At 40.6% G+C, this 26,325-nt stretch overlaps 1 protein-coding gene across 1 annotated transcript; it reads right to left on the reverse strand.

Moving 5' to 3' along the window:
* Positions 1–4,516: 4,516 nt before the first annotated feature.
* ankrd29 (ankyrin repeat domain 29) lies at positions 4,517–22,666 on the reverse strand. The gene is made up of 10 exons (XM_007897230.2): positions 22,415–22,666; positions 18,540–18,650; positions 18,211–18,309; positions 14,965–15,063; positions 12,218–12,316; positions 9,662–9,760; positions 8,694–8,792; positions 7,732–7,827; positions 6,026–6,124; positions 4,517–5,230 (listed from the first exon to the last, which is right to left on the reverse strand). Exons 1-10 carry the CDS (start codon positions 22,424–22,426, stop codon positions 5,147–5,149), a joined length of 897 nt encoding a protein of 298 aa, XP_007895421.1. The 5' UTR covers positions 22,427–22,666; the 3' UTR covers positions 4,517–5,146.
* Between the last annotated feature and the right edge of the window lie 3,659 nt (positions 22,667–26,325).

A 26,325-nucleotide genomic window follows, 5' to 3' on the forward strand; every position in this document is an offset into this window, starting at 1 on the left:
CTGCTTCACACAGAGTGTGGTGAGATTGTGGAACTCACTGCCAAAGTCATGGTTGAGCTAAAGACAATATATTTAAGAGAAAACTTGATGCGTACATGTGGAAAAGGGGAATAGAGGAGTTTAGGAGAGAGCAATTGCCTGGGGGTCATGTGAAGTATAAACACTAGCATAGACTACAAGTGTTCAAGATTTGATAAAATGGATGTTGATCTCTATTTCCACTTGTTGGCGAGTCCAAAAGTCGAGGACCATGTTTCTGTGCCATATTAGTCTCTGTGACTGTATTAGGGAAAGAGAACTTATATAGGACTTCCTTAATTTCAGTGTGAGTAGTATCACATATTTATAGTTATGTAGTCATTTAAGGCTATTTTTGGAGTGTGCACCAGTTGTAAACTGGGTTGGCAGGCTACAGCACTATCTGCTGGTTATAATTGCCATCTGAACTAACTATTTCATATTTAATCACTGAATTTTTTTTAAAAATTGTCAGAAAACCACAAGTGAAATTCCACCTGGATGTACATTAACTCTATTTTCTGAGAACATCAGAGTGTGCAGATTTTGACCAATTAAATTTAGTCATAGTTCTGAAACCGCTTTTCTGCACTTCTTAAAAATTAAGAGTGTGTTTAAGAATTTGAAATCCCAAGAAAAGAGAGTAAATCTAGACCCCTGTGGAATTTCTCCCCTTAGATTATTATCCAGGTAATTCAGCGTGGCAAAAATGAATTTGGGGCCACAATTGTTTTAGATTGGTTTAGTTCACATAAAGGCAAATGTGAAATCTTCAAAATTACTAAGAGAACTGGGAGTCAGTTCCATTGCTAAAATCAAAGTGAGGGGTTCAAGTGATGATGTAAATCACAATTCATTGAGTGAGATAATTACTTTCATTTCTGATGACTAGACTATAATCAAGCCTTACTAACGGGATGAATCTTTCCCCTGTCTGATGTTAGAATGAGATTTTTTTGATCAGCCAGGTGTCTGACACATGCAGAAACCCATTACCGTGCTTAAGAGTATCCAAACCAAGCTGAGAATTCCATGCATCCCACCTACACATAGAAATTCGAGAGATAAGATTGTTGGAATTGACTCTGTCCCTGGAGGGTTGTATCCCGCTTACCTAATTTCAGAAAGTATTAGGTGCAGATTGACAAGAGCCAAGGTTTGGGGACACCAGAGTGTGCGTTGGGGTAACTGCTGGAGTCTAACCAGCTAAAAACGCATAACTTGCCATTGACTGTCCTGCAAGCTTTCCTGCTGTTTGTCCAGCCAGGACCACCCTACCCGTTAGGGCCATAGCTTGCAGGGTTAACAAGAGCTGAGTGGGATGACTCCCTGCCACCCAGTGACTGGTCTGCCCTTCCAAGTCCTGCTGATAAGCCAAGCTGTCATTGGCAGTGCCCTGAAATGCTGTGGCGCTGCCTGGCTCCAGAACCAGACTACCTAGACAACCACAGAGGTTTGGTTCGATTCTAACTTTCCATTGCGAATTATGTCACCTTGAAGATAGTTTGGCTCCAATGGGACCCCACTTACCCCCACCTCCTCCAAGAAGGACGAATTTTATGTTGAAACAGTCTCAAGCAAGTTATGTCTATGATTTGTCCTGGATTGCATATAATGCTGACTAGGCCATTCCTGAATGAACTCAAACCTTGATGGCAAAACTTTGACGAAGCATCAGTTTAGTTAATAAGTTCTTTTATTTTATCCACAGATTCAACACTTCCCATGGGCAAGTATGCTTTTAACTCCTTATAAGTAGTCCTTATAAATTTCATTAAAAAAAGCCCATAAATTCTTATAAAGTCTGTGCCAACAATTCAAAGTCGTCTTCCCATTAAACCATCAAACTGTTTCTTAGGTGAGTCTCTGATAACTTGTTACATCTTTTCATTCCATTTTATGTGTGAAAAAACATTTGGCATTTATCCTAAAGTTGACCTTCACCTTAAAAATAACTCTTGAACTGTTCAGTTCTGCCCTTGTGTACTGTCGCCTTGGTATTTTCAAAAGTATGGTCTGGATTTATTTTCTCAATCCCATTTAGATCTTGTGTATGTTTGCAGGGTCCTCTCTAAGATCTCTCTTTTCAAAGCTGAAGAACCCTAGATTGTCTAGTTATTCTTCATAGTAAATCCCTCTTAGCACAGAGGATTATCTACAAGCACAGTCATTGCAGTTTACGGTATATCCTGTGATGTAGTTTGAGGCATCCTCTTGACATTAAAGGAACTATATCAAATATGATTATTATTATGATCGCAGACTAGTCAATAAAGTAAAACATCAATTAGCTGTATTTTTTAAGAAAAGTCTTAATTAATGCATCACAGGTCATAATTATCACCCAAATGTAAACAACACAGGAACTAATAATGTTCCCTTTCATATCTATTTAGAAATAGAAATCAATATGCTTCATCCAAGACCCTGTGCAGAGAATGCTAATGAAAATCTCTTTTAACTCCTGCAATTATTTTCTTCTGATTTGTTTTTTTCAATTTATTTTTTACGTTCTATTGGCTCACCTGGGTGAAAGGTCGATGACTTACACCCAGGACTCTGCCAAACCCAACCAACTCCACTGGGCAGTGTGTGAGAGAGTGTCAGAGTAACTCTCCATTTACCCCTCAATGCAAGATACAGAGCAAGGATAATGAAGCTGAGTCCTACAAATTGCGTCCTCTGATCTTAGTCATTTCTTCTAATTTTGCTCATTTCAAAGATAAACATTGCATTTTGTTTCTACTTCAGGGTTTCTGTGAAAAAAAACACTGATGTGATTTCTTGATTAGTTTTATCAAATAATTGCAGTGATGAAAGAATGTTTTTTTGGTTCATCGCATTTCTATAATTCAATGTACATGGGAAGCCCTGTACTTTCAAAGTTATATAGGATAATGTCTGGTCAAATAGCTAAATCATATATATTTTTTAAAAATACAAAAATATACCCAGATCATTGACTACTTGATTACATTTACGATACAGAAATGCACTGAATCATCAGAAAGAGACATTAGATTGTGAATCATTCCAATCATAAATAAAGCTTGTTTACAGTGTTTTTTAAAGAAATGTTAATATTGCATGTGCTTTCTGAAGAGATAAATGTAAGAAACGCCTTATATTTAACGTCAATGCTAACCTTTATGATGAAGAATTGTTCATGTTTTCAACCTGAAGTCTTTCAGAGAAAGGGACATTAACCAATCTGTGGTGGGTGCAGTTCTGAGTTAGAATGGCGAAGCAACTAAATCAGGAAGCTGATTTTCAGATCAGACCCTTGTTTGGCAACATACAGTTTTCCAAGAACCTTCTGACAGCTGTTACATCCTTTATTCACCCCAGTCACTATCCTTTACAATATATCATTGGAAAAGCTTTGAGACATCTTCCTGACCTGAAATGCACCATATCAAAAAAAGGGTAAATTCTGAACAAATCTGCGGAAAACACTTCAGTAGCAAACTAATGGAACAGGCTCCCTAGGGAGACAGTGGAAGCAGAAAATGTCATTTGTTTCAAGAACAAATTAGATAGATTTCTGCTAGAAAATAATTTCTCAGGATACAGCGTATAGTTTGGTTCACAGCATGTCAAGCGACTGCCAGGATGGTGGAAGGTGCACCTTGGTCTTCTTTCGCCTAGCAAATTCTTAAGTCCTTATGTTCTTATGGTTATTATTATAATTTATCAAACTACTGCATTTACTTATCAAATCATGCCTTATCATTCTGATTTAACAAAAGTAGCATAATCATTCACTCATTTGTTAAATTATAAAAACAAGTAACCACATACAAGTGACTTACTTGTTATTTTACCGACCTTGAAAGAATAAATCTTTCATTGAAGAACTGCAAACCACTTTTCACTGAATAAATTGAGAAAAATTAATTGATAACATTTTAAGACAAGTAAAATAATTTAAAAGCATTTTATTTTAGTTCCTGATGCTTTCAGTTATAAAATTAATATGTTCCATTTCTGGGCCATTACTTTTCCACTTTTCCAGCAATTTCCATTTATTTCCTTCATTGCAAATAGAAATATGACCAAGTTTTCAACACTGTGGACAACTCTATTCATTAAGTGAAGGTGTCAGCTTGGCTCAGTTGGTAGCACTCTCACTTCTGACTCAGAAGTTTGTGAGTTCAAACCTGTCAGGACTTTGAGCTCACAGTCTAGGCTGACACTCCAATGCAGTGCTGGGGATGCGCTACATTGTTGGAGGTGCCCTGCTTCGGATGTAACCTTAAATCAAGACCTCATTTGTCTGTTTAGATGGATGTTAAAGATCTTGCGGCATTCATCAAAAGTAGGGAGTGTCCTGGTCAACAATCCCCCAGATAAAATCGTTCATTCACTTCATGACTGTTTGTGGGACATTGCTGTGGGCATATTGGCTGTCGCATTTGTTTACAGAATACACAGTCAGTATACTTTACAGTAAAAATCCTGCAAAGTGTTTGAGAAGTCCTGCTGAAATGAAAGGCGCTGTATCAAATGCAAGGATTATTATTCCACTGAAGCTTATAAATGAAATCATGTTCATTCCTTAAAGAATTAGCCAATAGTTCTTAACCTCAGGCTAAACTCGATTCCTATAAAGATATTGTTATTAGGTAGGTATATAATTTATTAATATAGGCCATATTGACAAGAGTGTTAAGAAACTGATCATTCTCAACTGTCCAATGGTGAATAAGCTCTCTTGTACAAAGTTTTAACAAAGTAATTTGCTCTTTCAACACTACTAATGGTAATGTTACTTATGAGTATTTCACTATTGTCATCCCTGAACATCCTTCCCTGTTTACACTTTCCCACTAACATTAGTCACCCAACCAATTCCTAGTCCCTATTGTCTCATCACAAATCCCAAAATAAATATTATATTTGGGTAACAAATTAACATTATACACATTTATTCCTTTTAATTCAAACCAAAGTAAAGAAGGTGTCACATAACAAGCCTTCACTATGGCTCAACAATGTTTGCATTATATCTTTAAAACTGCTCCACTACACTATACCCGAAGGCAGAAGTTGATGCTGTTTCAGCCCTCACTGTACTTTGATGTTTTGTTTTTACAAGTATTACTTTTGCAGTCTGTTTTCCAGGTTTTCAGCTTTGTCCATTTATTTCTTTTGACTGAAGAAGTCTGATGACCCGACCGTTCTTTGTAAGATCTGCTGGCAATTCGTTTGTCTAAAATACAAACCAGGGCATCAAATCGTTTCAGTTACTCCTGCTGTTTAGGGTCATTCTATGTTTCAAACAAGAATGATCTCCAAAATCAATCAAACAAGACTCAAAGATTGATTATACATGAAATGTTTCTTACTTCACAAAAAAAGTGTGGTTTCACTGGAATAGAGAAGGGTCATAGATTGGTTGGAGTTCTAATCATGAGGGGTTTTGATAAAATAAATCCAGATTAACTATTTATTGTCTGTGAGTTGGTAACTGACTGCAGGGTAAAATTTAAGATTATCACCCAAAAACAAAGGAAAGGGTTATTTGTTTTACAGAGGGGGTTATTGAGAAATGGGATGCAACAGGTAAAAACTATGGTGTGGTGATATCACTTCAAGATTTAAGGACAATTAATGACTAACCAATAAGAGGAAGACACGAAGTAGAAGAGGGCACAAAGTGTGTGGTTATTGTTAAGTGAGTTGAGAGTGCTTTTGGAGTACGTCTTATTACAAATTACTGAAACAGAAATATGTAACAGCTTTTAACAGCAAACTGGAGAAATATTTAAAACATAGTTTTTAAGCATAGAATTGGGCAAATATTCAAAACATAAAAATAAATATAAGGATAAAGGGAGAGGACAGAGAAGTTGGACTAAATGGATAGCTCTTATGGAGAACTCGGACAGAGTCAATAGGCTAAATGCTGAATGACCATATGCTGCAAAATTCTATGATTCCATGAAGCAATAACAGTGTGTAGACATGAATGAAATAGAAGGCGATGGAAATAACCAACTATTACCATATTCTTTAGACTTGCATCTGCTCCAGAATTAATGAGAAGAGACACTATCCTCACGCTCCCTCCCAAGACTGCAGCATGAAGAGGCGTTGTTCCATTCTGTTCGTGCAAAAAAAGTGTATATGGTATTTCTGCTTTATATTATAGAAGGGTGGAAAATTAGCAAGCCTCAAACAAATCTTGTAATTAAAAGGATTCTGTCTTATTGTCTTAAATGTATGGAACAAACTCACAGGTAAAGCAGCCAATGCTATGTTGATAAGCATCTTTAAATAAAAGATCACTGAATATATTTAGAAATATAATTAAGAATTGCAAGGTTAAGTACAGATAAAGATAATCAAAGTTGTCTTCGCTTAGGTTTCTCTATGAAAAAAGAACATTAGAGTTCCTGAACCTGTATTTACATTTATACTAATAAAAAATAAACTATAAACCTTGCATTTGATATAGCACTTTCACATCTTCTAGATGTCTCAAAGTGCTTCACAGAATATACTGTAAAGTGAATTGACTGTATATTTGTGGGCGAAACGCTGCAACCAATTGCGTACAGCAGTGTCCCACAAACAGTCGTGGATTGAGTGACCAAATTATTATTGGGGTTTTTTCTTGAGGGATTATTATCAGACGTGAGAAGGAAACTTGCCCAAGGTTTCGCTCTGCCGGGAATCAAACCCAGGTCTCTTGCTTGCGAGGCGAGTGCTCTAACCACTGAGCTACAAGACTCAACAGTGAAGGGAAAAGACTAATATTCTCAAATGTTGGCTTGCATTTTACATAGCCCTTTCATATTGGGAGGATGTCTCAAAATGTTTCCCAGCATTTACTGTACAGTTTGTTTTGTGGGCAAACACAGCTCCAAATTTGCGTGTACAGAAATGTCCCACAACCATGAATTCACTGACCAATTTTTTGGGGGAGATTTATTGGCCAGGACAGTGGGAGAGACTCCCTTCTCTTTTTAAATAGTGCACAGAGATTTTTAATAGTGCACATCTTTAATATCGAGGAGTAATGTTTCAGCAGAAGGACGGAACCTCCAACAATGCATCACACCCCAGCAATACATTGGAACGTCAGCCTAGACTGTTGTCTCAAAGGTTCAAGTCTGTGGGGCTACCAATTTAGCCAGGCTGACCCCTAAAGATGTGAAGGTGGTTTGCTTGACTCATCTATGGGAGCAGGGAGTAACATTGCAAAATCTTCCCTCAGAAATTAAATTGTTTTGTAGATATAATGTGACTGTGATATAATAGATTCTACACTAATACATTTGTTTTGTAGGCAAACACAGAAGCCAATTTGCGTGGTTTGATGGAAATGAAATATTAGCCTGCTCTGAAAGAAACTATGAACTAGTATAGAAAATAATCACTCAATTAAACAAATGGAAAGAGAATTAGAATAAATCCTGAATTTAAGTAAATAGGTTTGACGTGACACAGAAAAACAGAGAACAGATTGATCTTAAACAGTTCTTTGGATGACAGAGCAAGAAGGATCAGGTAAATAGCTTTTTTCTCGTCCATAAACTCTAATGTTCTTTGATACTAAATGGGATTTATTCAATTGTTCCTCCATGAATATTCATGTAATATTACATTGTTTATGCAATGTCTCAGTTCATTTCTATTGATTGCTACATATTTGCCTGCAAATATAAATTAAACTTAACTTCAGCACGTTCATATTCAGAGTTTTACCTTGAGAACTCCTAGCGAAGGGAAAAACTTGAGTAGCTCCTGTACAACTTCAGTATACCCTTTGTAAGCAGCTTTGAATAATGGTGTTGAGCCATCCTTAAAAAGAGAACCATTCTGAATAAACATGCATATTCTGGCAAGCTATTTCCTTCCCCTTTCCACAATCAGAAAGGGTTATTTTTTCTACATTGCTATCCAACAGAATGAACTAGTTTGCTGTGTTTTTAAATACAACTAACTTGGAAACCTTCATTTATAATAATAATAATTTATATTTTATAATGCCAAACTGGAGGCCTTTATATGCTTACCTGATACAGTCCTGCTCACTTATGTGGCCATGTTGGGGACTGTTCTAATTTTGACAACATAAGACGTTTGTCGACATAAGCGGATGATACATATACTGTGATTAAAATTTCTATACCATATATTTTCCTTTGTTTTAAAAAAAATTTAAGAATTTATTGTTTTATAAGCGACATTTGTTCTTTTCAGATCGGTGCTTGTAGCTGATCCCAAATACTTAGCTGCTTCTTTCATTTCTTTTGATGGCTCCAATTGAGCATTAAATATATTCATTTGTATCTTATCTATGGCTTGTTTAAGGATGCTAATGCCTCACATTTCACATCGTATGATATTCAAGGAAATGGGGGAATCAAAAGATATTCAGGATGTAGTCAAAATGAAACAATAATTTTAGGGTTATTTTTTACCATATTTCTCAGAAGACATGTGTAAATAATGAATTGATGAAACATTACAGGTGCCGAAGAATCTTATTAAATACCTAAAACATCAAATACCTTAATTTAACGGTCACGTCTTCCTGCCAGGTTATATCTGACTTTGTGCAAATTGGCACTGATTTCTGGACAATTATGTGCTGTGTATCTGTGCCTACTCTGCCAAGTACTGTAAAAAAACAACAGCTTTTCACTCATAGTGGAAGGAATCACCTTGCGTGGAGTATCTGCATTAGCTCCATGTTCGAGCAGCACCTTCACAATATTAGCATGTCCCATCTGTGCTGCAATCCATAGTGGAGTAGTTAGATCCTAATCAATCAAAAGACAATGAAATTGAAATCATATCACAGCCTACTACAGATTCTAATATTTTCCCTGCCTCCAGGAAAGGAACAAGGTCAATGGAATCACATTCATGGGCAGTATTAGGCACAGGTGGGCCAGAGCCAAGGCTTAGAGACTGCAAAGTGTGTATTGGTTTAACCAGCTAAATCCATATAGGTTGCCAATGAGAGGACTGTCCAGAAACCTTGCTACTGCTTATCCAGCTAGAGCCATTCTACCCATTAAGGCTTTGGTTTGCAGAGTTAACAGTAGCTGAATGGGATGAATCCCTGTCTCTAGTGACTGATTACCCCTCCAAATCCTGCCAATGAGCAAGTACTGTAGACCTTTGTGTCTCAAACACTGGATTACCAAGACCACCACAGACGGTTGACTCGATTCTGACATTCCACGTCATCTTGTACTCAAACTCCAGCCTCAGCTCCAAGGAGTCCCAGCTTACCTCCCCCCACCCAATGACCATAGTAACTAGTTGGTCACTTGACATCTGGCAAGTGCAGATTTTAAGACATCACTAAGTGGATACATTTACCAGGAAGTTTCCTGGTGAGCAATCAATTACATTGGTTCCTATTCATTTCTTCAACTATATAATATAAAATTCCATTTGTAAAATACCTTTCACATGGGGAGGACGTCCCAAGGCGCTGGATAGTCAGGGATTTGGACCCTAGCAGGGGTTCAGGGGTTGGGATCAGGGAGGGTGGAAGGCAGGGAGGGTGGCCGAAGCCATGGTCAAAGAGGAAGGTCTTGAAACGTGTCTTGAAAGAGGCAAGGGAGGGAGCGAAGCGAAGGGAATAAAAATAAAAGAGAATATAAAGCAAAACAACAACCTGTCTTGGCTGGTCAGCCCTTGCTCCTGATGACAGCAGAAATCGAACCACATCATCATGTCCTCCTTGTGCTGCCAGAAAAAGTGAAGTAGCACCATCCTGAAAAACAGGAAATCTACTGGTCTCTGTCACAGTTAAGAACATAAGTATATACTATACGAAAGAAGATCAAGGTCCATCTAGTTCGCCTTCCGCCATCCTGGCAGTCACTTGACGTGTCCTGTCCCAAACTATACACTGTATCCAGAGATATTATTTTCTAGCAGAAATCAATCTAATTTGTTCTTGAAACAAACCACATTTTCTGCTTCCACTGTCTCCCTCGGGAGCTTGTTCCTTACTGAAGTAGCGTTTCCACAGATTTGTTACGCACCAGTGATTTATAAAGTGGCAGGATTACCCCACTATTTCCCTTTGATTCTTGAATTAAACCAATCGACTAACAACTGGGTTCCTACTTACTACTGGGTAAACATAGGCATGCGATTAAGGCAATTTGCCTAAAGTTTCCGACTCTGCCTGGGAATCGAACCCAGGTCGTCTCGCTTGCAAGGCAAGCACTCTACCACTATGGTACGGAGCTCCACATATCCAGTAATGATATGTACATTCTGTTCTCGTATTGTATCAATTGGAGTCCTGTAGCTCAGTGGTTAGAGCACTCACTTTGCAAGTGAGAGACCTGAGTTCAATTCCAGGCAGAGGGCGAAACCTTGGGCAAGTTTCCTTACTCCACACATAGCCTAATAATAATCCCTCCAAAACCAAAAACAATAATCAATTGGTCATTTTCAATCTACGACTGTTTGTGGGACATTGCTGTGCGCAATTGGCTGCCGCGTTCGCCCACAAATATACAGTCAATTCACTTTACAGTGTGTTCTGTGAAGTGCTTTGAGACATCTCAGCGCTATATCAAATGCAAGGATTATTATTATTATTATTAATTGCACTGTTTAACGGAAGAACTATGTTTTTAAAGCATGCCATTTTTTAAATGTAATTTCTAGCTGGTGGGATGGCTTCTAATTTGTTGTGTTCAATATTTGCTTTCTGGCTTTTTTTTATTAACACATGCAGAAATCCATCACCATAATTACAGTATACAAACCATGCTGAAAGTTCTATGTATTTATGCCACCTACACATGGAAATTTCCCGGTGTATCGAATGGATTACACATTTGCCCACAAAAATATACTCTCAATTCACTTTACAGTATATTCTGTGAAGTGCTTTGAGACATCTCAAAGATGTGATAAGGCGCTATCAAATGCAAGGATTATTATTCTCCCTGGAGGGATTCACCCTGCCGACATCACTCACTGACATGTCTCAAAGCCCTTTACAGGATTTTATTGTAAAGTGTAGTGACTGCGTATGCGTAGGCGAATACGGCAGGCAATTAGCACCCAGCAGTGTCCCACAAAGAGCCATGACGAGAGTGACAATTTTAGTTAGGCCAGGACACCGGGATAAATTCTCTTCATTTACTTCCATTGGAAATAATAGTTGCTTCAGGGCAGAAATGTAGAACTTGCTGTAACAACTGGGCAATTAAAACCTCTGTAATGTAGTGCCTCAATCATTTCTTTCATTAATTCAGACAATACAAAACATTAAAAAGTCAGTTTAGCTTTTCCTGTAAAAATGCAAAGACCAGCAGGGCTATTTAATCGAGGGGCAGCACTATTTTAAATATTACTGCATACTGTATTAATAAGCATTTTGGCATACAATCATGCAGTTTGGTGTCTAATCAATTTATGCCCCTCTTTCACATTCACTGACATCAGAATGTGAAGAGAGTCAGTAGCCTTTAGTCAAAATCAATGGCTTTTCATTTCTCCTCAAAGAGCAAGTAAAGCAGAAGTCAAGGAACAAAATGTGGTGTATCGTTCAATGTTTCTGCTGAATGTCAGTTCCTAAGCTTACTAACAGCAGCTCAGAGTTGGTCTATTGACAATATGCCTTCTTAGCTGGAGATTTCTGGAACGGCCTCTAGCTACGAATTGTATTGCCAAGGCACTGCAGTGCCACTATGCCATTACAATGTTTTATTTGTAACAAACAAGTTAGACGCATTGCTGGAGCAAAATTGATTTTCACTGTCTTTTGGTCTGAATTGCATTTGCTTTGTGTACTTATTTGAGTGTGTGTAAAAGCCTGTTTATTTTTTTGGTGGGGGCAGTCCATTTTCACTCACAAATTTGAATGTTGTATTGGAGGAGGAGTACAGTAATAATAAGAAGAATCTTTCCATTTGATTTAGTTCCTTATCACATTGTTACATTTGAAAGCGCTTCACAGAATATACTGGAAAGTGAATTGACTGTATGTTTTTTGTGGGCGAAATGTTGCACACAGCATTGTCCCACAAACAGTGATTCATTGTGTGCTGTGAAATGTCCTAAGATCTCTTCCCTCATAGTCCATTTCAGTTCATCCTTTACTGACTGTCTGAGAGAAGACATTTTGATTTGTCGGGAGAGGATACAAATTTTGATTCTAAAGGTGAAAAATCCTTGAGTCACTGTAATTGTTAATTTTTCTTACCTGTAACTGGATGTTGACATTACATCTCCAGTTGAGTAAAGTGTTCACCACACTGGTACGTCCATATTGACAAGCTATTGAAAGTGGCGTAGCTCCACACTAATGCAGAGAAAATGCAATGAAAATGTAAACAAATTATACAAGCACCAAATGTTGTGCTTTTATGTTTTTAAGTAATGGATACTGGTGCTGTTCAAATGTACAAATTATGGGCAGGAATGCCACCCAGGTAAAATTACTTTTTTTATTTTCTTGGAATTTCAGCGCAGTGCAGAATTTTGGCAGCTTCTCAAACACAGTCATAGGAAACACAGGAACAGGAGTAGGATATTCAGCCCTTCGAGCCTGTTCTGCCATTCAATTAGATCATGGCTGATCTGTACCTCGCCTAATCCTGTCAATTCCAATTTCCCGCTTCTTCCCTTGATACCCTCACCTACCAAAAATCTATCAACCTCACTCTTGAAGGTGTGGATGGATCCAGCATCCACAGCCTTTTGGTGGAGAGAATTCCAGATTTCTGCCACCCTTTGAGTGAAAAAATGCTTCCTGATTTCACTCCTAAATGACCTGGTTGTAATTTTAAGACTATGCCCCCTTATTCTGGATTCCCCACCAGAGGAAATAGCTTCTCTGTATCTACCCTATCAAATCCCTTTATCATCATAAATACCTCAATCAAATCACCCCTCGACATTCTAAACTTAAGGGAATACAATCCAAATTTTACACAGCCTTTCTTCATAACTTAACCCTTTAAGCCCTGGTAACATTCTGGTGAACCTGCACTGCACCCCCCCCCAGGGTCAATATATCTTTCCTGAGGTGTGGTGCCCAAAACTGAACACAGTCTCCAGATGAGGTCTGACTAACGCTCTATATGATCTTTGTGGAGTCCTGTAGCTCAGTGGTTAGAGTACTCGCCTTGCAAGCAAGACACCTGGGTTCAATTCCAGGCAGGGCGAAACCTTGGGCAAGTTTCCTTACTCCACACGCCTAATAATAATCCCTCCAAAACAAAACAATAATAAATTGTTCATTTTCAATCCACGACTGTTTGTGGGACACTGCTGTGCGCAATTGGCTGCCGCGTTTCGCCCACAAATATACGGTCAATTTACTTTACAGTCTATTCTGTGAAGTGCTTTGAGATGTCGAGAAGACGTGAAAAGCGCTATATCCAATGCAAGGATTATTATATATTATACAGCTGAAGCATCATTTCTTCCCCTTTATATTCCAGGCCCCTTGAGATAAAGGTCAACATTCCATTCGCCTTTTTGATTACTTTTTGCACCAGGAAACTAGTTTTTAGTGATTTCTGGATAATGGTCACCCAAATCTCTTTGCTTCTCCACGGTTCTTAGTTTCTACCCATTAAAAAAAAATTCTGTTTTATCTTTTTTTGATCCATGGATGACCTTGCACTTCCCTACATTGAACTCCAAGTGTCACAGCTTTGCCCACTTAATCTGTCACTCATGGAATTGATAGCAATTTGATGAGGTAGATTAAAACCTGATTTAGCAATGGGAAACAGAAGGTGATAGGAAATTCTGTGGGAAGTCATTACTGGAGTTCCACAAGACTGTTCTGAGACACCTTGAATTTTTGTTTCTCAAAGAGTACTGCATATGTATAACAAACTCCCAATTAAATCAATGATGGCTCTATCAATTAATTCCTTTCAGCTATTCTACCCTTGCTCTGTGGAACCCCATTATTGAGTTTCTTTGACTTGCCCCATCCCCTTCCACTTTCAAAGCCTGACTCAAGACTTACCTCTTACTTCCTTACCCCCGGTTAGGTGCCCAGCCAGCAGAGTGAAGTAATTTGAAACAAACTTCTGACGTGTGAGAGGCACTATGTAAAATGTATTGAATCCAGGCAAAGTTTTTCCCCATGAGATAATAATAATAATCCTTGCATTTGATATAGCGCTTTTCACGTCTTCTAGATGCTTCACAGAATATACTGTAAACAACAACAACAAGATTTCATTTATAGAGCGCCTTTCACATCAGGAGAACGTCCCAAGGCGCTGGACAGTTGGGTCGGGACCTGAGTAGGGGGGAAATGGTCAGGGGGAGGGAGCAAGGAGGGGGTAGAGAGTGAAGAGGGGAGCTGAAGGCACGGTCAAAGAGAAAGGTCTTGAGACTGGCCTTGAAGGAGGAAAGGGAGGAAGCAAGGCGAAGGCACTGGGGGATACAGTTCCAGAGCCTAGGGGCTGAGAGGCTGAAGGCCTGGCCACCGATGGTAGGGTGGTTAGAGCGGGGGATGTGGAGCAGACCGGAGCCAGAGGAACAGAGGGTACAGGCAGGTAAGTAGGGGGATAGTAGGTCGGAGAGGTAGGAAAGAGCAAGGCCGTGAATGGCCTTGTAGGTGAGGATGAGGATCTTGAATTCGAGTGAATTGACTGTATATTTGTGGGCGAAACGTGCCAGAGAAGGTGGGTGAAGTCCATGATGGAAGATTTTAGATTGTGGAGAGTGGCTAATGGGTTGTGTACTGCAATTTACAGACCAATGTGAAATACCGACATGCTTACAAACTAGTGCAGATTATAATGGCATCTTTAATCAGCGACATCCTACATTACTACATGTAATTTCTACTTGAGTTCTTAGTAAATTGTAGATGCAAACCCTGATGTGCAAAAGACATGATAAGAATAAACAATTCTTCAACTTCCAGTTACTTGGCATATATCACTGGACGTCCCAACTAATTGCAGGAGGTTTTCTTACTTTTGTTGGTAGTTCAGTGGAGGCCCCAAATTCCAAAAGTAATTTCACAATGGCATCATTACCTTGTTGAGCAGCAAAGTACAATGCAGTGGAACCTGACTGGAAAAAGAAGCTAAATTCAGTCACTGTAATATCTGTGTCTTTAATCACAAAGCTTTCAGCTAATTATTGGCTTCAATTTGAATTGCTGTAGTTAATTTAAAAAATTCTTGCATTTGATATTGTGCCTTTCACGTCAGTAGGACTTCTAAAAGCACTTCACAGGATTTAATGTAAAATGTGGTGACAGTGCAATTGTAGGGGAAAGCAGCAGCCAATTTGCGCACAGCAAGTCTCCACAAACTACCTATTTTATTTGGGGGGATTGTTGGCCAGAACACCGGGAGAAACTCCCTTCTCTTTTTGAATAGTTGCTGAATATCAACTTATGGTCACACTAATGAGACATATTCACTAATATGCTTGCATTAGAAGAAGTACATATTTTCTTTTGGCATAAAAATTGTTGTCATTTTTTATTCTTAAGAGCACGAGTGCTGGATAGGTAAGTTAAAAAAGTGGTATCAGGGGCAAAGTTGACATTGAAAAACGTGAGCAATGATTTTCTTTTTGTTTTTCTTTTGCAAATGGATTTATTATACCTATTCCCTGTTCCCAGGTCTCTGCCACTGCTGTACCATATCCAACCCTTCAGAAGTGAATGAGAACGACTCAAAGTGACTCTGTGTGTTTGATTTGTTTACGCCCCTCTCTATATATGAGAAAAAGAACTATGATAAACGTCCTTTATCAAGTGATACACTTGAGATCAGCTTTTGTTTCCCTGTGTGGAATCATGGGCATCTATATCCTAGATCATGAGTCTAATTTGCGATATTGTAATAATGTTTGCATTTGATATTGTACCTTTCCATGTTGTCAAAATGTTTCAAAGCGCTTTACAAGATTTACTAATAAGTGTAGTGACTGTAGGCAAATTTTGTAGGCAAATGTAACAGCCAATTTGCGCCCAGAAATGCTGTATTACACAAAATACAATGAATGACTCATTTTATTTGGGGGCCCAGAAGAAAATCCTTTCTTTTTTTAATTAGTGCCGTGGGATGGTTAGTGCCTATCCGAACAGGCAGAGAAGAAGCAATATTGTAATTAAAGATTCCTTCAGGTTCATGGATTCACATAATCCTAGAATCTTATAGCACAGAGGAGGGCAAAGTACCTGTGACGACCCTTTGAAAGAGTTGTCCAATTAGTCCCACTCCCCTGGTTTTTTCCGAATAACCTTGCACATTTTTCCTTTTCAAAAAGGTTCTTTATTTTTATTTTAATTAAAGAGAAAGAAAAATCTAGGGGGTGTCATTTCTGTTCAAAGCGACTCCGGATTTGATTCAATTGCCCCATGAAGATGAATGCCTCTGATTCAGGATGCATAAGTTAGTGCTCCCCAGCAGGGAGACCATTTATAACAGAGTGGGTAAACAAGAGGTTGTTTCTAGAGATCTTTAACAACGAAAAAAAATTTCAAGGATATTATTTTCAAATGTAACTTGAGGAAAGTGCTTGGAACAGAAACTGGTCTACACTTCACAATGACCACCACTGACCTCCCCCGACTCACTCCACTTGGGACCACGTCACAATACATCACAGATACACTCCACTTCTGCAGTGGTGAGGAAATTCTTCAAAACCTTCCAAATAAATAGCTTTAATTACTTACACCAAGCTTATTTATTATTTTCTAATAAATAAAGAAATTATAGTAATCCTTGCATTTGGTACAGCACCTTTTGTGTAAGAGGACATCTTAAAGTGCTTCACAGGATTTTAGTGTGACATGTAGTGACTGTGCATTTTGTAGGCAATCGCAGCTTCCAATTTGTATATAGCAATATCCCTTAAACAGACTTGAAGTGAATGACTACTACTAACACAATTACAACTTGCATTTATATAGCACCCTTCACTTGTCTCGTAGCACTTGTGGAGTGGCCAACTTTATATGGGGGATTATTGACCAGGACACTAAGAGAAACTGCCTTCTCTTTTCAAATAATGCAATGGGATCTTTAATGTCCACCTGAGCAGGCTGATAGGGCATTGGATTAATGCCTCATCCAAACGATGCCACCTCCAACAATACAGCACACCCCCAATACTACATTAGAGTGTCAGCCTGGACTGTGAGTTCAAAGTCCTGACTTGGAGCTTGAACCCCAAAAACTCCTGACTCAGAATGCTTCCAACTGAGCCAAGTGACTATAGACCGCTTGAAATTTACAGCACAGAAGAAGGCCATTGTGTTGTGCTAGTCTTTTAAAGAGCAATCTTGTCACGCTTATATGGCGAGAAATATCAAGTGTCAAACTTATGAATTAACTATAAAACCTTTATCATTGAGTACCCTGGATATTCCCACTGTTACCCATTTTTACCACACACATGTTAAAAAAATTAAACCTAAATAATTTGCTATTATTTAATGTTAAATATATCAATTTTCTTCCTTCATCGCACTTGTTCCAGAGAACAACCTGCTTTAATACTCGTGCTGCTGTAAGTGTGTGTCCTGAGTGCATTGTTGTACCTTCTATTAACGTTTCAGGTTTCTTCTGTCACTGGAGCTTATCCAGATAATTTAATCTTTTTAACTCAAACAAATCGATTTTGGGGCAAATAAGCAAGATGTACAAATGCCAATCTTAATCTCAGTTAATCTCTCTTGATCTTATCTTTTTTGCGTAAAAATGTTCTCAATCTGCACACTCCCTTCATTCATTCGCGCTCTCTCTACATCTGCTTCGTACTTTTATTTAAACTCCATGCTTTTATTTAAACATCCTCCATGGAAAAGTAAACAACAACAAATTTGTATTTATATAGTGCCTTCCACTTCAGAAGAACGTCCCAAGGTGCTCAAATGCTGAAATATCTCTGTATTTACCTGTAGCCAGCATAATAATCTTTTCCCGTTCCTTACCTTACCCAGTTGTTGATCGATTGGCGGATCACTTTTCCGGGGTAATAAACCCTTCAAAAAAATAATAATAATAATTTGGTCACTCAATCCACGCCTGTTTGCGGGACACTGCTGTGCACAATTGGCTGCTGCGTTAAGACCACAAAATATACAGTCAATTCACTTTACAGCATATTCTGTGAAGCACTTTGAGAAGTTTCGAAGATGTGATAAAGCGCTATATCAAATGCAAGGATTATTATTAGTAGTAGTAGTAGTAGTATTACCTCTCTCTGGATGTTTATGTCCGCTCCTTGCATAATCAGTTCTCGAACGCAATCCAGGTGATTACAGTATGATGCTATCATCAGAGCAGTGGTTCCGAGCTGCCAGTAAAAAGATATCACTGATAAACAAGAACAAATGGTAACAAGCCTTTGCACTTAACTGAAATCATTCATGAATCCAATGGAATTAGCAGAAACGGACGCAATTAAAACAAAGGCAGAAATAAATGTATTGCATTTGAAAGCCTTGCTGTAGTCCCTACCACAACGATTTATGGAAAGGGGGGTACACTTCAAGTGCTGTTGACATGCATGCATTGAGCCCATACACTGTCTCTGCAGTCTGGATCCACACGGCCACTGTTTAAAAGCAGCTTCAAGAATGTCGTGTTTCCTTTTCGTGCAGTCCAGAATACAGCGTTTGCCAGTGGTGTTTCCTTCTGTTGAAACATAAGAACATAAGAATTTGCTAGGAGAAAGAGGAACCAAGGTCCTTCCAGTTCGCCTTCCACCATCCTGGCAGTCGCATGACATGTCATGTCTCAATCTATATACTGTGTCCCGAGATATTATTTCCTAACAGAAATCTATCTAATTTGTTCTTCACTTCAGCACTTTCTGCTTCCACCATCTCCTTTGGGAGCCTGTTCCATGCGCTTACTACTCGTTCACTGAAGTAGAGTTTCACTAAAAATACAGCTTTTAGTGTTGGAATGTGTAATTAACAAAAAATATATAAAAGTGTTCTAAATAGCTCACAAATAGTTTTACAACAAAAACTGACGGAGGAAACTACTGGTGAATTGGTTAAAAAAAGTGAATATATATTTTATCATTCTCACATTATCAGGTCAGGTCACTTGTTGGACAAAATCTGTACTCCATATTGACTTGTCCACTCCCTTCGCTCAGCCGGCTGCAGCCTGCTCCACGTCCCCAATCCAGTCCAGCCCACCATCGACGGTCAGGCCTTCAGCCTCTCTGCCCCCCACCCACATTCCCTTTGCCTTGCTCTCTCCCTTGTCTCTTTCAAGGCACATCTGAAGACCCTCCTTTTCGACCGCGCCTTCAGTCACCCTCCTGCTCCTCCACTCCCTGCCCTGTGTTCCTCCTGATTCCAACCCCCAGCTTGGGTCCAAATCCCTGAATATCCAGGGTCTTGGGATGTCCTCCCGATGTGAAAGAGGCTATACAAACGTAATTTGTTGTTGTTGTAGTATTCAATGTTTTATGTATGCCTGTGGTTAATGAACAAGCAGCAAGTACACCAAGATCACACAATCCTGAAGGAGAAAGGGAAACAAGACTTATGTACTGTTCCCACTGCATTCCAGTACATGGCAGTGAATCAGCAATTCACTCCCAAACATAGCTGATGTGGCTCAGGAGGTGTGAATAGGCACTGCACTCCTGACAGAGAGACCTGGGTTCGATTCCCAGGCAGGGTGAAACATTGGGCAAGTTTCCTTACTCCACGCGCCTCTGTTTACCAAGCAGTAAGTAGGAACCCGGTTGTTAGTCGATTGGCGGATCACTTTCACACACAGGTTAATAATCCCTTCAAAACTAAATAACAAAATTGGGTCACTAAATCCACAACTTTTTCAGACACGGCTGTGCACAATTGACTGCCATGTTTCGTCCACAAAGCATACAGTGAATTCACTTTACAGTATATTCTGGAGACAATGTCAGGAGTGATGCAATTCACAGCTGCGCAGTAGAAATGCAGTGAGTACCTATTTCCCCGCACGCTAAATACTTGAATTTGGTATAGCGCCTTTCATGTCAGGAGGATATCTTGGAAGCGTTTCACAGGATATACTGTGAAGTGAAGTGACTGTGTATTTTGTTGCCAAATGTGGCAGCTAATTTGTCACAGCATTGTTTTAACAGCCATGGAGTGAATGATCAATTTTAACTGGGAGTGGGGCCGTGGAATTTGTTGGCCAGGACACCAGGAGAAACTCCCTTCTCTTTTCAAATATTCCCATGGGATTTTTAACGCTCACTTGAACAGGCAGATTCTATCTTGCTTTAATGTTTCATTCAAAGGACAGTACCTCCAATAATGCAGCTCAAGACCATGGGATTTTTAACGTCCACCTGAACAGGAAGACGGGGCCTCGGTTAAAAGTCTCACCCAATGTGCCACACCTCAGACAATGTACCACTCCCCCAACACTGCAAAGGAGTTGAAGTTCCGACATGGGGCTTGAACCCACAAGCTCTGATTCAGAGGCAGCAGTGCTACCTACTGAGCCAGGCTGACACCTGGCTGGCTCAGGAAGAAGCACAAGTATGTTCACAATAAACCTAATACTGTACACAAAGATCTGTTTATTTTACACCCGAAAAAATACATTTCTACAGAGCCAAAGACTCAAGCAAGGAAACTTACCTTCAAGAGATATGTTTCCTCCCATCTGTTTGTTTTGCCCACAAAATATACAGTCAATTCACTTTACAGTATATTCTGTGAAGCGCTTTGAGACGTCCGAAGACGTGATAAGGTGCTACATTAAATGCAAGAATTATTATTATTATCTGTAGGTAATATAATGCCCAATGCATAACCTTAGTTTATAATGTATAAGAAGGAATCGTTTTAAATAATGTATTAATTAATGTAATTGGACAAAACTCAGGTTTTGTACACTGAATTGTAAAACTATTTTCTACTGTTTTATGAATTGGGAGGAACATTTGTCTCTTTAAAGGAACATTGCAATCACGGAAAAGGGATTGGCTTTTTTTCTCTTTATTTTAATGATAGAAACTGCGTTGAAATGCACCAAGGCATCTCTTGCTTGCAGTAATCCCATGGTCCAAGTGATGCATTCATTTGCTCCTCTCACTCCCCAAATACAACAACAACTTGCATTTATATCGCGCCCTTCACATGGGGTAGCATCCCAGAGCACTTGGCTCCAGGACACTAATAAACCCAGGTTTTCCCAAACACCTCTTCATCAAGACCACTTCCAGATAGCAATGAATTTTAAAATAACGCAGTATGTGGGAGAACTCACTAATTACATGTTCTGTGCTATCATAACTCTGCAAGAGGAGATCAACAACAATAACCTGCTTTATATAGCACCCTTCACAGGGTCCAACATCCAGGAACACTTAACAGTAGCACATCCTGTCTCTGAGCCGGGCAGAGGGCGGGGTGACTGTAAGTCTGGTTGAAGAGAAAGATATTCAGTCGTGATCTAAAAGACAGGAATGAGGGGGCAAGGTGGAGGGATTGGGGGAGAGAGAACAGACTGCAAATGGAGAAAATGCTGATAAGGAACTGAGGCAATGGTCCATTTAATGTTCCCAGCCATTACTTGTTCTGACTGGGTTATTGCAGTGATTGGGGCATGAACCTCTTTGAACCAAGCAATGGGACCGGTGTCCCATGACTGGGGTGCAGATATGGGCTGGGGTGCAGATATGGGCTGGGGTGCAGATATGGGCTGGGGTGCAGATATGGGCTGGGGTGCAGATATGGGCTGGGGTGCAGATATGGGCTGGGGTGCAGATATGGGCTGGGGTGCAGATGGGGACTGGGGTGCAGATGTGGGCTGGGGTGCAGATGTGGGCTGGGGTGCAGATGTGAACTGGGGTGCAGATATGGGCTGGGGTGCAGATGGGGGCTGGTGTGCAGATGTGGGCTGGGGTGCAGATGTGGGCTGGGGTGCAGATGTGAACTGGGGTGCAGATATGGGCTGGGGTGCAGATGGGGGCTGGGGTGCAGATGTGGGCTGGGGTGCAGATGTGGGCTGGGGTGCAGATGTGGACTGGGGTGCAGATGTGGACTGGGGTGCAGATGTGGACTGGGGTGCAGATGTGGACTGGGGTGCAGATGGGGGCTGGGGTGCAGATGTGGACTGGGGTGCAATTACGGTGCTGTACGACAGAGCTCAGCCAATCACACAGGATTCAGAGAAAAAATTCTTACATCCCCTGACATCCAGATCACACCGCTTTTAGCACTCTGCGGGGAAAAAGCAGGTTGCGTTGCGTTTAAAGGGCAGACGTCACGATAACAGTTTAAAATGCCCTGATATCGACATTTTCCGCACTTTATTGAACACTGTAACATCACTGCAGGTTAAAAAAAAATATTATATCGCCAATGTACAGTATCCGTCGGTGCAGCAGTTTGCTTTGGAGCAATGGTGCACAGACTGAATGAAATTACCGCTCTCACCTTAAAAGACATCTCTCTGGGTTGTGTTTCCTGATCCAAGGCTTGAACAGGTGAAGGTTAAAAGCACAGACGGCCTGGATCTGCCTCCCCAGCGGGTCCGCAATGGAGACTGTTTTCATCCACAGAAGAGGCTGAGAGGACACTCACTGGATTGTGCCGCAGAGACAGGGAATCCTCTTCCATATCACAGCAACACAGACTGCACTGACCTGTGCTGCCTGGTACTGCGCGTCCTCACAGTCAGCTGCCCTGCCTCCCAGTCTGTCTGTCTGTCTGTTAGCCTCTCACTCTGTCTGTCTGTCTGTCTGCCTCTCACTCTGTCTGTCTGTCTGTCTGCCTCTCACTCTGTCTGTCTGTCTGTCTGCCTCTCACTCTGTCTGTCTGTCTGTTAGCCTCTCACTCTGTCTGTCTGTCTGTCTGTCTGCCACTGAGAGACCCATCCCCAAGTGTCACCAGCAGTCCAGACTTGGTAATGAATGGATGATTCTCTGTGTCACTGGTTATGTCTGGATAGTGTCCAGACATCCTGTCAGCACCAAAGACAGAGGAAGTATTTGCCTGGCTCCTCTGGTCAACCTCTGAGTCAGAAGGTTTTGGGTTCAAGCCCCCACTCTGGGACTCTGAATCTACATAGACCAGGTTGACACCCTGTGTGGTGGTGTGGGTTGGGGGGAGGAATGTGCTAAATTGTCAGAGATGCCGATCTTCAAATGGATCTTTCAAACAAGGTCCTCTCCGCCCGTTCAAACAACGAATTGTATTTATACAGAGCCTTTCACGTTGGGATGACGTCCCAAGGTGCTGGACAGTGAAGGGTTTGCACCAGAACTGGGGGCTAGAGTCAAGCAGGGTGGAGGGCAAGGGGGATAGAGTCGCGGTCGAAGAGGAGGGTCTTGAGACATGACCTTGAAGGAGGCAAGAGAAAGGGCAAGGTGGAGGGGCTCCAGGATGGGATTCTGTCTGAAGTACACACACCCCATAAAGTGTTCAGTGCAATGAATGCATCTATCCTCAATAAGGGTAATCCTCACGAGACCGAGAACTATTGAGGAATCTCATTGATTTCAGTGGCTTTAAAGTGGCACTTTAGTTTGTCACGGCACATACATCAATCAGATGCATTAGATGTGTTAGGTATAATCAGGATGTATTCTGTTCTCGTGAGGAGCATGTAGAGCAAGAAAATGTGACCAGAGTCTGTGGAGCAACATTCTAAATTATTGGTGTTGATGTATTGGTCATGGAAGCAGTGTGTCTCTTCCAGACATCTGCTTCATCATATTCTGCCCAAGGAAAGGTACTGTTAAATGCACTCCTCAACTTCAAGGCCCGTGCATCCAATTAATTGTGTTAATGTTTTCCGAAGGGTAAATCCCAGAATAAAAATGTAAGCGAAAATAATAAAAATAATAATAATACAACAAAAACAGAAGTCACTGGGAACACTCGGCAGGTCAGGCAGCATCTATGGAGAATGGAAAGTGAGTCAACGTTTCAGGTGGACGACCCTTCGTCAGAACTGGGGCATGTTGGGAGGGAGAGACTTTTAAGGCCTCACAGAGAGGGGGAGGCAGGGCAAGGATTACAAAGGAGAAAATGGGGAAGAGGATAATGGGTTAACAAGATGTTAATGATGCAAAACGAAGGGGGGGGGAAATTGCAACAAAATAGGCAGACCAGAGAGAGAAAAGCTGTGTCTGGGACCCAGATGATGTGGTGATGGTCACAGAAGAATGGGAGTGAGAAGGTGAGTATTATGGTCTGAAATTGTTGAAATCAATATTGAGACCAGAGGGCTGTAAGGTCCCTAGCAGATAAATGAGATAATAATAATATTAATAATCCTTGCGTTTGAATTAGCACCTTATCACATTGTTGAGACGTCTCAAAGCACTTCACAGAATATATTGTAAAGTGCATTGACTGTGTATATTGTGCGTGAAAAATGGCAGTCAATTGCACATAGCAATGTTTCACAAACAGGCGTAGATTGAGTGAACAAATGTTTTTTGTTATTTTTTTTTGGAGGGATTACCCCCAGAAAGCAATCCGCCAATCGTCTTAACAATTGGATTCCTACTTACTGCTCGGTAAACAGAGGTGTGTGGAGTAAGGAAACTTGTCTAAGGTTTCGCCCTGTCTGGGAATCAAACCTGGGTCTTCTCGCTTGCGAGGCGAGTGTGTTAACCACTACGCTATAGGACTCCATGTAAAAAACACTATGTGCAAAATATGGACGTCAATGCCGACACAATCTATAAACCAATTTCCATTTGCCTTTTCACATGGACCATGAAGACCCCACAGTAATATTTGAAAAGAGTTTCTCTTCTGTATAATAATAATAATAATCCTTGCATTTGATATAGCGCTTTTCACATCTTCTAGGCATCTCAAAGTGCTTCACAGAATATACTGTAAAGTGAATTGACTGTATATTTTTGGGCAAACAGTCGTGGATTGAGTGACCAAATTTTTTTTTTAGGGATTATTAACCCCGGAAAAGCAATCCGCCAATCGACTAACAACCGGATTCCTACTTACTACTAGGTAAACAGAGGCGTGTGGAGTAAGGAAATTTTCCCAATATTTCACCCTGCCCGGCTTGCGAGGTGAGTGCTCTAACCACTGAGAAGCAGTATAAAATATTCATTCACTTCTGTGCTGTTTGTGGGACATTGTATTTGCATGTATTAGCTGTCTTGATCGCCTGCAAACACATAATCACTGTACTGGACACCAGTTACCTGTGAAGTGCTTTGAAATGTTTTGATGTTAAAGGTGTCATATCAAATGCAAGAATTATTTGTATGTATATCTCTCGGGCTGGTTTGGATACTCTTAAGCATGGTGATGTGTTTCTGCATGTGTCAAATATCTTGCGGATAAAGAGAAAAACACCGAATGTAACATATTTTTAACATACTAGGCCTAGTCTTGACAACAACAACAACAGCAACAACTTGCACTTATATAGTGCCCACCATGCAGGATAGCGTCTCAGAGCGCTTAACAGTGTCAGAGCCTGACTCCGAGCCAGGGGGAGGGGCGGAGGTGGCCGTAAGTACAGTCAAACAGGAAATTTTCAGGCGGGACTTGAAAGATGGGAGAGAGGGGCAAGGCGGAGGGATTGAGGGAGATTGTTCTTGAATTTTGGGGTGTAGTGGCTTGAAGCACGACCTCCGATGGTGGAGTGGAGGGTGTGAGGGACGAGCAGGAGGCTGGTGCCACTCGAGCGGAGGTGCCGGGTTTTGGAGCGAGGAGATCAGAGCGGTAGGGGAGTACCAGGTAGTGAATGGATTTGACATCGACAGGACATAAATCTATGCCATTTGGAAGAAGCAAAGCATAACCTGTCCAACGGGCAAAAACAGGAGCACCTGTGGTGATTTTGGAAGGTTTAACCATGCCTGCATTTAATTTTGTGTCGATCAATCCACCCACAAAAAATAGGCTGTAAGAAAAGTGTGCCTGTAAATTGTAAAATGTCTGCATCTAATTAAAATAAACGATTCCCAGATGAAAATATTTCTACCAACACAGCAATGATTCATTTCTAATTTAAAAAAAACCTGAGCAGTGAAGGAGGCTGCAGACACAAAGAGTGACTGGTATTCTATTAGTCTAGGGTGGTCCAACTGGCAGCCCACAGGCTACATCCAGCCTATTTCATCCGCCCCCCCACCCCTTTCCTCCCTCCCCTTCATCTGGTCAGCCCATACCTCCATAACCCATAAATGTTATGTTATGTTTCTGGAAGAGAAACACAAAAATATTGCTCTTGCAACCCGCAGACATTTCACAAATAGGGCATCCAGCCCTCAACAGCCAAAAGGTTGTGCCACTCTATATTACGCATTGGAATCCACACGTGAGCCGAGTTTCCTGGATCGCACCATTATGGGAATGTC

The sequence above is a fragment of the Callorhinchus milii genome, unplaced genomic scaffold (assembly GCF_018977255.1).
Source record: "Callorhinchus milii isolate IMCB2004 unplaced genomic scaffold, IMCB_Cmil_1.0 Scaffold2, whole genome shotgun sequence".
Classification (NCBI taxonomy): domain Eukaryota; kingdom Metazoa; phylum Chordata; class Chondrichthyes; order Chimaeriformes; family Callorhinchidae; genus Callorhinchus; species Callorhinchus milii.

Coding starts and splice junctions, on each gene's coding strand:
- ankrd29 (XM_007897230.2), bottom strand. Junction 8,793..9,661: donor GGGCTGACCAGCCAAGACAG/GTTGTTGTTTTG, acceptor TTGATTGATTAG/GATCTAACTACTCCACTATG. Junction 6,125..7,731: donor CTTCGCTAGGAGTTCTCAAG/GTAAAACTCTGA, acceptor TTGCACGAACAG/AATGGAACAACGCCTCTTCA.